General features: G+C 43.0%; 1 protein-coding gene across 1 annotated transcript in view; it reads left to right on the forward strand.

Annotated features, from left to right (window-relative positions):
• The first annotated feature begins 9,062 nt into the window (after nt 1-9,062).
• The window catches only part of ZSWIM2 (zinc finger SWIM-type containing 2), a 31,686-nt gene continuing 24,266 nt past the window's right edge, over nt 9,063-16,482 (forward strand). Inside the window, exons 1-3 of the mRNA XM_032860265.1 lie at nt 9,063-9,227; nt 10,806-10,882; nt 12,846-12,886. Coding sequence (XP_032716156.1) covers nt 9,063-9,227; nt 10,806-10,882; nt 12,846-12,886 — 283 coding nt within the window. The remainder of the gene's footprint in view (nt 9,228-10,805; nt 10,883-12,845; nt 12,887-16,482) is intronic.

Here is a 16,482-nt window from a genome sequence, read left to right on the forward strand (position 1 = left end):
GGGCAGACAGACTGACAGGCAGGCAGGCAGAGTTGATCACCCAGTACTGGGTGTGGAGCATTTCCATGCTATGCGTAGGCAGGGGCTGATTAATGGCCAAGGCTGAGGGTGGTTCTTCCCTACCACCCCACCAGAAGAGGCTGTCTGAGAAATTAAGTAGCCTGGAGCAGCTCCTCCCCCTCCCATCTGACTGGAAAGGCCAGAGAAAACTCCTGGAGCTGAAAGGCATGTAGGCAGAGCCAGTAGTCTGCAAAACAAAGAGGATGGCTCTGTTCAATCACAGAATTTGTGGTGCAGGTTAGGAGAGTTAAAACAACAAAGAGCCTTAGTAGCTATAGAACTGCTTCTCCCTTGGGGCGCCTGGATGGCTCAGTGGGTTAAAGCCTCTGCATTCGGCTCAGGTCATGATCCCAGGGTCCTAGGATCTAGCCCCGCATCGAGCTCTCTGCTCAGCGGTGAGCCTGCTTCCTCCTCTCTCTCTCTCTGCCTGCGTCTCTGCCTGCTTGTGGTCTCTCTGTCAAATAAATAAATACAATCTTAAGGAAAAAAAAAAAAAAAAAAAAAAAGAACTGCTTCTCCCACTGCACCTGGGCATGAAATCTAACTAATAGCCCCACTCATTACTGAACACAGCCTTCAGCCTGTCTGACCACAGAACCCAGCACACAGGAAGCTTGAACAATGTACAGCCCCTGGGCTCCCTATGTGCAGAGCAGAACTAGTGGCCTCACCTGACCAGGGAATTTAGTGCATACTCTGGCCTAATTCGGACCCACAAACAATGACCTATCCAGGCCTTGGGTCCTGTCCTACTGCCCTGGCCTGCCAGGCAGAGAGGACAACTCATAGCCAGATCTACCACTGAATACAGTCCTCAGTCGGGGTCATCTAGTAACCCTGACCAGAGAACCCAGGCAACCAGAGCCCATTCTTCAGCCGCACTTAGGAAGGCAAACAAGCCAGCAGTCCTTTCCAACTGTGCAACCAGTGGCGCACCCAACCCATCCATGTTCTCCGAGCTCAACAGTTGTCTTGCCCCAAGACATCCATAATAGCAGGCCCTACCTCCTCAAGGAGGTTATCAATAAACATACCTGGAAACCCAAACTGAACTGACTGGTGAAGAACTATCTCTGCCAAAACCTGTGAAGTTTGGGAGAAGAGCCCAACAGACACTAACGTGACGAATCAAGGATCACAAATAAATCAGGTTTGGCACCACCAAAGGAAACGAATAAAGCTCCAACAACTGACCTTAAAAAATGGAAATCTATGAACTGTCAGAAGAAAAATTTAGAATAAGGCTCCTAAAGAAGTTCAGTGTATATATAAAAATAAACAGACAACTGAATGAATTTAGGAAAACAGTGCATGAACAAAAAGAGAAATGCAAGGAAGTAAAAAACAAACAAACAAAAAACCCCAAGTCCTACAGTTGAAAAATAGTTAAAAAAATAATGGAACAGAAGAATTCAATAGAGAATTTAAAAAGTAGATTCGACATAAAGAAGAAAGAATCAACTATCTGGAGGACAGGACATTGGAAATTACACAGAGAAGCAAAAAAGGATTAAAAAGAGTGAAGAAACCCTGTGGAAATTATGGGACACAATGAAAGGAAACAATATTTGCATGATTGGAATTCCAGGATAAGTGGGAAAGGGACAGAAATGATATATTTAAATCATTAATGGCTGAAAACTTTTTGAACCTAGAGAGAGAAATGGACATCCACAGCCCTGAGGCCCAAAAGACCTCAAATAGGTTGAATCAGATAGGGCTAACTTTGGACACATTGTAATCACATTGCCAAAATTCAAAGAAAGAATTTTAAGAGCAGCAAGAGGAAAGAGAAAAGCTCTGTACAAGAAAAACCCTCATAAGACTAGTGGATTCCTCAACAGAAAATTTTCAGGGCAGGAGAGAATAGAATAACATATTCAAAATACTGGAAGAAAATAACTGTCAACCAAGAATTCTAACTCTAGGAAAGCTGTCCTTCAGAAATGATAGATAAATACTTGCTTGAACAAATACTGAGAGAGTTCATTACCACCAGACTCTGCCTTATAAGAAATGTTGAAGACAGTTCTTCGAGTGATAAGTAAAAGAATTCTAATTAACATCATAAAAACTCAAAAAGGTAGCATAAATCTATAATCTATTAGCAAATATATAAGCATAGTTAGATTCTGCAATATGGTAATTCTGATGCATAATTCATTTACAATTCTAGTTTAACAAGAAAACAAGCCATAACTACAAAAATCTGTTATTAGTAATACAATAAAAACATATAAATTGTAACAGCAATAACCTAAAATGTGAGGGGGAGGAGAAGTAAAAATACAAAATTCACAAATTCTATTGAAGTTAAGTTACCAGTTTAAAAATAGGCAGCTGTACGTTTAAGATATGCTCTGTAGGTCTTATTAACCACAAGAAAAAATCCTGTAGTTATTACACAAAAGAACACCATAAGGAAATCGAAGTATACTAATAACAAAAGAAACCAAAACACACACAAAAACACAGGAGGATAAGAAACAGAGAAAAACAGATCTACAAAACAACCAGAAAAGGGCACCTGGGTGGCTCAGTGGGTTGAGCCACTGCCTTCCACTCGGGTCATGATCTCAGGGTCCTGGGATGGAGCCCCGCATCGGGGGGGGGGGGTCTCTGCTCAGCAGGGAGCCTGTTCCCTCTCTCTCTCTGCGCCTGTCTCTCTGCCTGCTTGTGATTTCTCTCTCAAATAGATAAATAAAATCTTTAAAAAAAATACAACAACCAGAAAACAATTAACAAAATGGCAATAGTAAGTTCTTACCTATCAATAATTAAAGACAAATCAGATTTTCCAAATAAAAGATATAGAACTGCTGAATGGATAAAAAGAAAATCCATCAATATGCTGTCTTTATGAAACTCACTTTAGGGGTGGATGGCTCATTCAGTTTAGCATCTGATTCTTGATCTCAGCTCAGGTCTTGATGTCAGGGTCATGAGCTCAAGCCCTGTGTTTACTAAAAAAAATAAAAATAAAAATAAAAGAGAAACTCACATTAGCCTTAGAGATGTATAAACTGAGAGTGAAAGATGGAAAAACGCACTTCAGGCAAATAGTAATTAAAAAAAAGTCAGGGGTAACTATGTTTATATCAGATAAAATGGACTTCAGTCAATTACAGAAAAGTCTTTATATAATGATAAGTGGGTGAGTTCATCAAAGAGGTGTAACTACTGTCAATATTCATGCCCCCAACATCAGAACACCTAAATGAATAAGTCAAAATTGACAGAGCTAAAAAGAAAAATAGCTAATAATACAATAGTAGTTGGGGACTTTAATACCCCAGTCTCAACAATGGACAGCTCATCCAGAGAACCAGTTAGGAAACAGCAGATTTGAACAACACCGTAGACCAAAGGATCTAACTGATACATACAGAACACACCATCAACAACAGCGGAACACGTATTCTTCTCAAGCTCACATTCCTAGGATGTCAGGCCTGTTTTCTAGGATATTAAGCCATGTTTCTAGAATATGTTAGGCCACAAAACAAGTCTCAGAAAATTCAAGAAGATTGAAATCATACCGAGTATCTTCTCTGAACACAAAAGCATGAAACTAAAAATCAGTGGAAAGAGGATAACTGGAAAACTCATGAGCACATAGAAATGGAAAACTCATGAAATGATCCTGGTGGAAGTGTTAATTACAAAGATTTGTTTTAAATGTTACTAATACATAAAGAATTAAAAATTAGGCTGGCCTCAGAGTTACATCTTCTATGTCATGGATCACCTATAAAATATATAGCAATATTTTTAGGGTTAGAGGAGAAAGATTTTTATCCAAGTATCTTATAGTGAGCCAAATTGTGATATACCTGTGAAAGCTGTTTTAGGACAATTTAGGTTATTCAAGATTACATAAAGTATATAACTCACATTCTCTTCCTGCAAAAAGTATTCAAGAAATTATTCAAACCAATCAAGGAATGAATCAACTGAATAAAGAAAACAGAGAAGTTATATCATAAAAGGAGAGGTGTTGACCAATAGGAATAATTTAAACATAAAATTAAACAAGAAAGAATAATAAACATAAAAGTAAAATGACCCTGATTTTTCTGGTATATATCCTCTAGTCCCAGACTCAGTAATCACGTATGGGAGGTAAGTTTTTTGAGTCCTACTTAGTGAAATATAAATGCAAATTTAAAAAGTTGATGCTTATCTAATTTTTGTCTCTTCGTACCTATTTTTTTTATTCTGTAAATGAGTTTTCTCATTCTCTTTAATGTTCTGAAATTTATTAACCACACATCTAAGTATGGCAATAATTATAATTCATTCATCATACTTAACATTTGATAAGCTCTCTCCACTTGAAGGTAAAGTCCATCAGTGGTGGGAATTTTTTTTTTATTTGACAATCATTTTCAAAACCAAAAATCTCTTTCTGATTCCCTGACTTTTCCTTTTGGCTGGCCAAACTATTTTAACCTCCCTCTCTTAGCCATTTTGTTACCTGTCCAGTGTTTTGAAAGCCACCTTTCCATATTTCCCAAATTTGTTTTCTTTTGGCCTCTAGGTTGTAACACATTGCTAGCTTCTGCCCAGACCTGAAAGGCAGAAGTGGAGCTCTTGAGACCATGAAGCCCAACTAGCAGTTACAGTTGTGAAGTTCTTTGGTTTTCTGCAACAATAGTGGAGGTATCGATGTCTGGTTCTCAGCTTCTTGAGATATTTCCCTTGCAAAAAATCTCATAGTATGAATGAATAATTTTCCTGAGAGCCTCACTTTAGTATATGATCAAAGTTTGATTTCTGTGACCTTAATAAACATTCTGCAAGCTAACTCATATCCTATAATAAATTACTTTATACTTAGAACCAGCCAGAGTGATTCTCTTGACCAACCCAAGGCTGGCAGATAACAACGAGTAAACTGTTTCATGTTCATAACTTCACTTGCTCCCCCTGAGACAGTCAGCCAGCACTTCCCATCTATATTTGTTCTTCTAGCAGTTTGTTGGAATTTGCCAATGGCCCCATACCCATTTTCCAATGGTTCCATATATTCATTTTCTATTGATATTTTAAAAATTACCACAAATGGTGACTTAAAACAACACCCATTATTAGGTCACAGTTCAGTAGGTCAGAAGTTGAGGCAGGCCCAGCTGTGTTTTCTGGTGGGAATTGTACAGGACTGAAGTCAAAGTGTCAGCCAGGAGATATTTTTATCTGAAAGTTCTAAGGAAGACTCTGGTGTCATTTTTATTCAGGTTGCAGCAACATCCCATTCCTTACTGTTGTAGGTCTAAGTCCCCCATTTCCTCCTGGCTCTCAGCCAGATGCTACTTTTTTCTTCCAGAGATCCCCAGCCTTCCTTTCAGGTGGCCTCCTCCATCTTCAATGCCAGTGAGAAAACAATGCTTCGTTACAGATCTCTCTTTCTGCCAACAGCCAGAGAAAACTGTGCTTTTAAAGGAGTTGTATGTTTAGATCACGGTGACCCAAATTATCTCCCATTGAATTAACTCAGAGTCAACTGACAGCAACCTTAATTATATCTTTATCTCTTTTACCATATAACATCTTTATCTCTTTTACCATATAACATGACATATTCACAGGAGAGGGAATTATGCAAGGGCAAAGGTCATTGGGGTCATTCTTAGTAGTTTACCTACCTCAGTCCTCTCTAGTTGTTTTCAGTATCAGAGGTTGCAAACTTTTTACTTCTTTTTTATTATTTTCATAGGCTTTTCAGGTGGAAGAGAACTGACATTAGCTACTCAGTGTGATATCTTAAACTAAAAGACCCAATCACACTCACAGTAGGTTGCAAATTTTATTTGTATTACACTTGGATGTGCAAAAAACTGAAATATGTTTTCTCTATAAATGGTCCAATCCCCTTTGCTAGCTACTACTCCCTTTGATAACAGGAAAGAAAAAAAAATAGGAAACTGTAAGTTTAGTCTGATTTGTTAGTATTTTTTAGATGAATGGCATCTATTGCCAAAGAAAAATTGCACTGCACAGGGTTAAACAGTCAAGGAAGACTTTATTCAAGATGATTGCGGTTGGGAAGAGAGAGATTGACTTCGACCACACTGAAACAAAAGGAGGGTTTTGAAGCCTACAGCCAACTAGTGGAAAAGTACTGGAGGACTTTAGGAAGGAGGTAGGTTAAAGTGATTGGGCCATTGGTGACTGCTTACTGGTGATCACCAAAGTTAGATTCCACACTGCCACAAAGACTGGGAGATAGGGGCCCTTTCGTTCTTGATGATTGCTTTTCAAACAGTTGGTTTCCAGGTCCTTCAGAAATACACTACTGTCTGTAAAACAAGAGTCTGGGAGAGGATTTACATCTCGAAGGCACAGAAAAAAAGGTATAATTTAAAGTTTTCTAGAATAAACTCTCTAAGAAGAGGGAGGTCAGGGACCTATAGTCAGGAAGAAACCTATCTAAAGTTTAGTCAAGCTGAGGAGAATGTTTAGTCTGCCTTAGCCACCAGTAAAGATAAAATCCTTAGCATTTCAGATTTCCACCCATCCCCTCTTTCTCTCCAGAAGGGTGTATGAGCGTATGAGGAAAGTGCAGCTTACATAACCATACGTCTGATGACAAAAGATGATGATCTTGAACCTGCACAATGTCCCCTGGATTCTTGCTGGTCACTTCTGCAGTGATCAGTCTGAACTACTCCCTCTTGGTAATCACTGAGTTGTGATTCGCTCTATTGGACTTTAATTTTTTTTTTTTTTAAGAAGTGTCATGTGGAAGCCCCCCACTGGAGTCCTCGGTTCTCCTGCTTCTACTGTCTTGAAATTGTTGAGTTCTGCACCACCTTAGTCAGACACCAGTGTTTTGCCTTCGTGCCCATTCTTTCTGTATCCATTGCATGTCTTTAATTCTGGAGAACCAGGATGTGTCAAGCATTGGTTTACCTGTCTGTCTGCAACTGGCACCTCTGCATGTTGCTCACTTTGTGTCAGGCGGCACTGAAACCAAAAGGTGAAGTTTCCCAGCAACCCGCACCTCTCTGACACTCTCCCAAAAGGAAACATCCTGACGTCACACACTTTCCCTAGGTGTTCTCAGTCTTCCCAAACCCATCTCGGTGTTATAATCCGTCCCTCCACATACTCCCGCCCTCACCCCTGCATGAATAGGCCCATGTTGAGATTAGCAGCTGACTTCTTGCACTGACTTCTGTTCGTCTTCTTCCCACCCCCAGGGCCATTCTTGTTCAGAATCCCAGGGTCTAACACTGTAGGCCCAACGTTTTCTATCTTAACCTATATTGTTAAGATTGATTGATGGATAAAATTTATTAATTCCTGTCTTCTTTGGCTAAATTGTGTTGCCAAAAGGACTAAAACTTAATTCACAAAACTCAAAGCTTATCAATGATTCACTTCGGCTACCAAGCACTTCCGTCATCTCTGGGACCATGTGATGCAAAACGTGACTCGGAAGGGAGCCCAGCAGACTTGAGGGAGAAATTCAGTTCCTCCGTTTAGTATTTGCAAATGTTACTTACGTCACACAGTCTTAAGGGATGAAGCAGACATATGGGAGAGTCACCTGCCTATAAACATGTTTTAAGGTCTTCACTGGCAGGTGTGAACACAAATGTCTCCCATCTAGACCGAAGTTCCAACAATCTGTCTTTTAACTTTCAGGAAAGTGTGAATATTCCTGCTTTTATCGGCCGCAAAATGGAGTTCAGGAACCTACATTTTGTTTACGCGAAGACTCTTGTGACTCACACATGGGACCTTCTGAAAATGATGTTTCTCAGCCGCACACGAGGCGAGCGTCACCTAATGACAATAAGCAAACCACGACGTTTTAAACAGTTACTTGCTGCTGTTCACAAGGTCCTCGTCAAGGTCATTCTTAAATCCCCGCGTCACGTCGTCGCCACGTCACGCGGATTCCGCGAGACGCGCATTTTGCGTGTGTGGCACGGGGGGCGGGAAGGTGCGCGTAGCGAACCGCCCTCCGAACCCGGCGCGTCCCGTCGAGCTTCTGCAGGCGCCGGAGCGCACGGACCGAGCAGGGTCCGTTCCCGCGGTCCCGCGGCTTCGGGGACTTTCCCGGGCGCAGCGCCTTCCACTTGGGCTCCGAGTCCGCAGCCGTCCGGGCCGGGAACGTCGTCCTGAAACGCCCAGGGGCGGACCGGGACGCGGGGCCGAGCGTGTGGCCGTGTGTCCGTCCGTGTCACACGCGCCGGCGGCCCCTCGTCGCCCCCGCCCCGCTCTCGCCGCAGCCCCGTCGCGGCTCCCACCCGCGACCCGCGCACCGGGCCCGCCCGCCCGTCCTCGCGCTGCGGGGCCACGGCCTGTCCACGTCCCGGTCCCGGCGTCCCCGAGCCCGCGCAGCGACAGTCGCACCGGCGGAGCCCGGCGGCGCGTCTCCGAGGGTCCCGTCCGCGCGGCGGGTGCGGACTCGGGGGACCGCATCAGCGGACCCCGCGGGCCGCCCGGCCCCCACCCCTACCCGGGACTCAGCTCGGAGACGCGCCCCTGCACGCGGCCGACGGGTCCGACGCGGGGCTCCGGGTGCCGTCGGGGGCGTCCTCCGGCCTCCCCCGGGGCGCGCGCGGCCTCCGCGCACCCGGAGCCCCTGGGAAGCGCCGGGACGACGCGGGGCCCCGACACCTGCCCGCGGGCTCCCGGGTGGACACCACGGGCCCCCCGGATCCCGGCAGCGCGCGGAGCCCGGACGGCGGCGCCCGCGGGAAGTCGGCGGCCCGGCCCGCGCGGAGAGCGGAAGGGCCGCGAGGCAGGGACGCGGCGCTGGTGGCTTCCGGGCCTTCGTCCGGCCTGTCGGGCGTGGGGGGGGCGGTGGGTGCGCCGAGGCGGGGCCGGCGGGGGCGGGGCCGGCGGGGGGCGACGCCAGCCCGGGCTTGGCGCAAGGCGCGCGGGGACACCAGGGACCGCGGCCGTCACCGAGGCGACCGGCGCATGCGGTTGCTATGGAGACCGCGGGCGCCGCGGAGAGGGGCCGCCTCCGGCCGCAGCGGGGCGGGATGCCGCGCGGAGGCCCCGGAGCCCCCGGAAGGCGGAGACACGCGAGCGAGCGCCTGCGCGGGCGGCAGGAGCAGGCGCTGAGCAGCCGCATGTACCTGCTGCGGGAGACCGGCCCCACCGGCTTCCTGCTGCGGGAGGACGCGCCGGACGGCGGGGACTTCCGAGTGAGCGCGCCCCGCGCGCGCCCCGCCTGCGCCCCGCGTCCCGCTCCCGCCCCGCGTCCCGCCTGCTCCCCCCGGGCCGCCCCCGCAGTCCCCGGGCCGCCCGCACGCCCCGCACACCCCTCACGCCCCCGCACGCCCCGCACCAGCTCCGGCCGGGACGCGGCGCCCGCGGGTGAAGCTCAGTCCTGCGCGTCGGAACCTGGGCCGGGCCGGTCTCCGGCTCAAGAGCGCGGGGACGAGACGCGGGGTCCGCACGGCAGGCTGCGGTCCTGGGGGTCCCGGGGGTCCCGGCGCCGTGACTGGGAGACCCACGACCTGCCCGCACCCGGGACGCGGACCGGAATTACCCGGGCTGTCCGCACTCGGCGGCCGCTCGGCTCCGGGAAGACCCGCTCACCGCGCTCGCACGGCCGCGCCCGGAACGCTCGGTTTGCGGTGAAGACGGCGTGTCGTGTCCGCGTCCGTGTCCGTGACCGCATCGTGTCCGTGACCGTATCCGTGACCGTGTCCGTGAGTGTCGTGTCCGCGTCCGTGTCCGTGACCGCATCGTGTCCGTGACCGTATCCGTGACCGTGTCCGTGTCCGTGTCGCGTCCGCGTCCATGACCGTGTCGCATCCGTGTCCGTGACCGTATCCGTGACCGTGTCCGCATCTGCGTCGTGTCCGCGTCCGTGACCGTGTCCGTGACAGTGTCGTGTCCGCTTCCGTGTCGTGTCCGCGTCCATGACCGTGTCCGCGACCGTGTCCGTGTCATGTCCGTTACCGTGTCCGCGTCGTGTCCGTGTCCGCGTCCGTGTTGTGTCCGCGTCCGTGTCCGTATCCATGTCGCCGTCCGCAACCGTGTCTGTGACGGTGTCCCTCTCCTTGTCCGTGTCCCTGTTCGTGTCCGTATCCGCGATCGTGTCCTTGACCGTGTCCCCGTCCGTGTCCGTGTCGTGTCTGCGACCGTGTCCGTGACCGCGACCGTGTCCTTGACCGTGTCCCCGTCCATGTTCGCATCCGTGTCCCCGTCCGTGTCCGTGTCGTGTCCGCGACAGTGTCCGTGACCGTGTCCCCGTCCGTGTCCGCGTCCCCCACTCCGGCTGCTCGCAGCGCCGCCGCCCCACCCTCAGGGCCGACTTGGGAAACGCGCGTTCCGTGTCCTGTGCTTTCCGGACCCAGTGCGAGTCACCAGCCCCTTCAGACACCATCTGTCCCCTCTGTCCCTCCTGTCCCTTCCGTCGCTTCGTCTCTGACAACCCTGTCATGCATCCGTCTTCGTCTGGGGCAGACTCGGTGAACCCGTCTTCTCCGTAAGATGTGATGCGGGTGTAGACGCACCAAACAGTAGAAACCCAGCGTGGGCCGGTCCGCGGCAGGACACAGCGGACTTTTCCAGGAGAAATTTCCCGTCGGCGGCCCGGGGGTGGGTCCCCGAGTCCCGACCGGCAACGCGGACTGTTGAGACCGAGAGCGCGGAGGCCCGGGGTTGAGCGGCTCCCGAAATCCCGCTCGCGCCTGTGACCCATTAGATTAATTTTATTCTGGCTCCAAAAATTAACCGAGGGTTTCTCCTAAAGGATGCATTTTCCTTTAAAGGTGTTTTTAGGGAATCCTCACGTCTGCAACTGCGCCACGTTTCTGGAGGGCGGGGAGCTCTGCAAGCACATCTGCTGGTGAGTGACTGCGAGGTGCACCTGTTCTAACCGCAGGTGCCGCAGGACGAGGGAGTCGGTCCTGGGAAGGTGTGACAGTAGCATGGCTACAGTGTTGCAGTGTGTTGTGCGGTATTTTATCTCATTCTGAAAATGAAGTAAGGTTTAACTTGAGAAACACCCTACCACCTTCACAAGTTTTAAATATTAAATGTTTTTAGTAAGAAAAAAGTCACTTCCTAGGGCCTCATTGTGTACAAATGTGAAATCTAACTATGAAGAAAAAGAAAAACCTCCCTGATTCCCATCACTAACGATAATTATGTTCTCACTACAGAATTCCTATTTGCTGTCAGTTAAAAATAAACCTCCAAATACATTTTATTTTTATTCTTTCTAATGATACATTGTTTTCTTTGTAAATACAGTACAAATTTTTTAATAACAAATTAATTATAATTTTCTTCATTATGATATACTTTTAATCTGTTATTTTTGTTTTCAATACACATGTTACTATGAATCTTTGAAGATAGTAGGACTCCACTGAAGATTACTTCCAACAAATCTGAAATTTTTCCTCTAATGTCAGAACCTGTTTGTAGGAGAATCCCGGAAATGGAAATTTAAAAAAAGCTCTTTCCATTTAGTGGTTAGAAATAGTTTGGAATTCTTTCCATTCTTTCCATTTTTTTTTTCATTCTTTCAACTCATTTTATTTTACTCATCTATATACAAAAAATCATAAATTATGCTATTATAGAAAGTTTGATATTTGAGAGTAAAACAAATAAAAAATTAAGCAAAGAGTTTGTATCTCACATTTTGAATGCTTTATAAGTTAGAAAAAAAACTAAAAACAATGCATATCTGTCATTTCCAATGCTTTTACTTACCAAGTTTTTGTTGTTTCCATTTGAACAATTTTTATTCAGCATTGCTAACACAATTTGCTCTAGTTAGCATGGAAGATATAAAATATGGTCCTTTCAAAACTTGTAGTTTGGTTTTATTATTAAAAATAATAAATTACATTTATTAAAATAGTATTTTTCATTTTTTTGTTTTTAGTGCTAGCTTCCTCAGGGCAAGGGCTTTCTGTTCTCATTTTTATGTAATGTAACTCATTTTTTAAAAATATATATACCAGGGGCACCTGGGTGGCTCAGTGGGTTAAAGCCTCTGCCTTTGGCTCAGGTCATGATCTCAGGGTCCTGGGATCAAGCCCCACAACGGACTCTCTGCTCGGTGAGGAGCCTGCTTCCCCCTCTCTCTCTGCCTGCCTCTCTGCCTGCTCATGATCTCTGTCTGTCAAATAAATAAAATTTTTAAAAATAAATAAAATAAATATATATATAAATATATATAAAATAAAAATATACCAAACTAAATGGAAATATGATTCAAGTATTTAATATACAGAGTGTGTTTAATATATCTATGTAAGAATTTCATATGTATTTCTCACTTTTTAAAAAAGCCATATTCCATTTTAATTGGTGATATTTGAAGTATTTTTATTGTCATACATTAAAGTCATATATGGAGGAAAACAGTCATTTGGTATGCTTCAGAAAATTATTCCATTTTCAGGAGTAAGCAACTTGTAGAGCAGCTTAAAGGAAGTACTATGAATACCTCAGTTCCCTCACTGACCTGTCTCTGTGAGCAACCACATGTCCTGAAGAAATGCGTGGACTCCCTCTGACAAATCTCTTATATAAATGTCTTTTATTTTCATTTATCATACTTTTTTCACATATGCTGACTGTAAAACATGTATTTACTATCTTTTGCATGAGTTTTTTTTAATCTCAGTATAGTTAACATATTTAACTTCTATTATAACAGAAAACTGATGAGTATTAAGTTTATTTATAAATTTTATAATGCTATTCCTGTCTTAAGATTAGAACAAAATATTTATTTTTCAGTTGTGTCAGAAATAAATGTTTTTTTTTGGTTTTCTGTCTGTGAATATTAGGGTCTTGTTGAAAAAATTCAAACTTCCAAGGACTCATGAATGTAAGTTGTGTTTTTTTCTTTTATTTTTTGAAGTTAACAATTTTGATGATTTTTTGTTTGGACATAGTCTAAATTTAAAAAATTATTTTCCTAGACAGTCTGACAACTAGCTATAGCTCCGTTTGTTACATTTAAGACAGTTGAAAATTTTTCTTCCTTAATTAAAAAATGTAACTTTATATGTCATTTCAAATTCCATAGCATTTTATTTAAAAAGGGGTGAAACAATGGTCAGTTATTCTGAGGGCAATATTCCCCTCGTGTGTTCTAAGTGAAGATTCACAGTGATTTCCGTATTTAAAATTATTTTAATTATAGGAAAAATAAGAAATGTAATTTTTAGATCCCATCAATAGACAATTGACATGGTACATGATTTCATTAAAAAGGTCTACTGACTGAAATTTGTATGCAAATATATATATAGATATATTTAAAAATCTATGAATATATATTTTTAAGAATAAAATAGTTTTATGTCAGTACTGAAATTGAGTTTAGAGTCTAGCATATAGTTGTATAACTTTAAGTTCTGGAGTCCTCAGAATTAAAAGAGAAGGAAAAATAATTTTGTTACAGGTCATTTCATTTGTAGATTTTATAAAAAAAGATGTTGTTGTTAGGGACTTGCTCCTGTAGTCATGTGGTTATTTGGCCTATCATAGGCCCACCTAAGAATTGCAATAACATTTTAAAATTTATTAGTGAATGTTTATAGTGATAATAAAGAAAGTAATAATCAGTTTTCAGTTTTTTAGTTCTAAGAGTATTGGTTTTACTTAGCCAAGTTTAATTCCTCCCAACTATCATATAAGTACAATTATAATAAACATTTAAAAGTTGTACTAGATAATAAATTAATATTACTGTTTCATGTGCATTTTTCTTTTGTACTCTTCTCCCACTTTACACATTCTTTTAGAAATGTCCCCCATTTTCTATGGCTGCTGTTACCTCTCTAGTAGTGATTTCAACATCTTCTCAACAGAGCAGTATCTCCAGCTGACTTCAGGGCACCTCAGTTTTGCAAGACCCACAGGCATTTTAAATTCCAAATTTCTCCCCATTTGTGCTCCCGTCTTTATTCCCTACCTCATATGTTAGTTTTCTTTCTTTAGTCTCCAAAACTAGAAACCATGGGTTCTCCTGATCTTCCCTCTCTTAATTTCTTCCCTCATATCTCTATCACTCTTAAATCCTGCTTACGTGACATCCTCCCTTCTCAGCGGTGTTCTGTCTCTCCGACCGCACGTTTGTCGGTCCTCTCAAGCCCAGCGTCGCATTCCTCGTAGCCCCTTCTTTTCATTGCCCGCACTTTGCTGCTGCCTCCTTCACATTGGAGACTTAATTCTCTACTTCGTCTTCTCTCCAATCCCTTCATACACAATGATTAGTTTCTGTGATATCATATATATTGTTTTCTTTTCTATTTCTTCGATCTATATCCACCTGAAGTCAAATGTTCACGTCCTCTCCCAGTCTTAATTCGTCTCCCCACTGTTTGACATATCATTTTCACGAGCTTCTGTGCCAGTGCTGTCCAACAGAAACGGGATGTAAACCACATGTGTAATTTTCTAGTAGCTGTACTACAAAAAATAAGAAGAAACCGGGAAAATTAATTTTAATATGTTAATTTAATCCAATGCATCAAAATATTGTCATATCAACATGTTATAAGTGTAAGAATTATGCGATTTTTTAATACTGTCCTCAAAGTCTAGTGTGTACTTTATACATACAGAGCATCTCATCTCAGATACTATGTTTTCATCTGAAATAACTTATCTGCATTTAGATTTCAAAAAGTAGTCAGTTGGAGAAAAGATTCATGTGATACCTGAACTGTTACAAACATACTTACAAATTTTTAGTAACTATCAATTAGCAGTTTTCAACTTAAATTTAAATGAAACAGAATTAAAAATTTAGTTTTTCAGTCACATGAGCCATTTCAAGTGCTCAGTAACCACATGTGGCTAATGGCTGGCTATGCTATTAGACGGTGCAGCTCTACACCACTGAACTTGGCAAGGAGTTATCGTGCTGTGTATTAGCCAGGAGCCTCTGCTAGGTACTTTTTATAAATCAAAACATATGAACACTAACATTTATGGATTTTTTCATTTACAAAAATAGCGATTTCCTATGGACCAGCGTAATACTTATATTGTGTTATCCTTTGTATGTTTTGAAGACAGAAACCATGTTTTGTTCTTTTTATAAATATTGGTCTACAGTAGGGAATTCTTTAAATGTTTAACCCTATACATTAATTTTGAAAAATGGATACTTCCTACTAAAAGATCTTGCGTATCTTTTATATTTAAAAGAAGTTTTAATCAACATTGAGAAAATCCTATTTGCACATCAACAAAATTTATATTTTAAATGAAAGCTAGAGCAAACATACATGAAAATTAAAGTAACTTAAAGGAGACTATAAATATTTATTAAGATTATGTAAAGTATGTACTAATGGAGGAGATGGTTAGGAGTAATGGGGAAAGAGTGTTTTGAATATCATTCCTAGATTCTTCTAAAACATATCAGGAAACAATTATTTGTGTGCTAGTCCTGCATATCAAAAACATGAGACTTTTTTTTGAAGATTTACAAAGATGATTACCCAGGAATTTTATAATAAAGATACCAGTTTTTTCTATCAGGCCAAACCTGTGTTTATCACCTAATAGTTCTATTTTTTCCTTTGATAGTTTACTTTTTAACAGGGAGCTGAGGGACAAATAACTAAGAGTCGAAATTTATCCTTCTCTTCATTTTGTAAATGTTGGCATTAGAGAAACTTAGTTTATTCAACTCCCCTCTTCTTTTATAATGGAGATTCTAAAAGTTTCAGTGCTAACAGCAGACAGATGCAAAGCGTAAACCAGACTTTTTGAGCTCTTCACTTCTCCTCCCTTTTCTCTTTTTCTTTTTGTCTAGTAAATGTCATCTGTTCCTTTTTTAATTAAATATGTGCAGATAAAATAAGAACCACATTTAAGGAAATTTTTTGTAATTCTCATTACAAAGATAAAACCCTTTTATGCTTTCTTATTTCCTTTTTGAGTTTGTATTTATGTCTGCCTAATACTCCATGGGAATTCTGTCTTCTGCCTTCATCACACACTGTTACTTAATAAACATTTTCAGTGCTATGTAATCTCTGTAATTAAAGTCATCAATGGTTAACCTTATTTCACTGAATATGGTATATCAGAATTTAGTTAACATTCTTCTATTGTTAGTCATTTAATTTATTTCTAACTACTTGTTATATTCTTTGTACATGACGTTTTCTCTTCTTCCAATTGTATCTTTGGCCTAAAGTCTCAGTAGTTGGATTTTAGATTAAAAGTATTAATATTTTTATGTCTGCCACCCACATGTATTACCAAATTGGTCTTGAAAATACCTTTGCTGGGACTCCTGAGTGGCTCAATCGGCTAAGCGTCTGCCTTCGGCTTGGGTCATGATCCCAGGGTCCTGGGATGAAGCCCCACTTCACGCTCCCGCTTCTCCCTCTGCCTGCCCTTCCCACGGCTTTTGCTCTCTCTCTTTCTTTGACAAATAAAGAAGTAAATCTTTAAAAA

This window comes from Lontra canadensis, unplaced genomic scaffold (assembly GCF_010015895.1).
Source record: "Lontra canadensis isolate GAN:19392208 unplaced genomic scaffold, GSC_riverotter_1.0 scaffold18, whole genome shotgun sequence".
In the NCBI taxonomy this organism is placed as follows: domain Eukaryota; kingdom Metazoa; phylum Chordata; class Mammalia; order Carnivora; family Mustelidae; genus Lontra; species Lontra canadensis.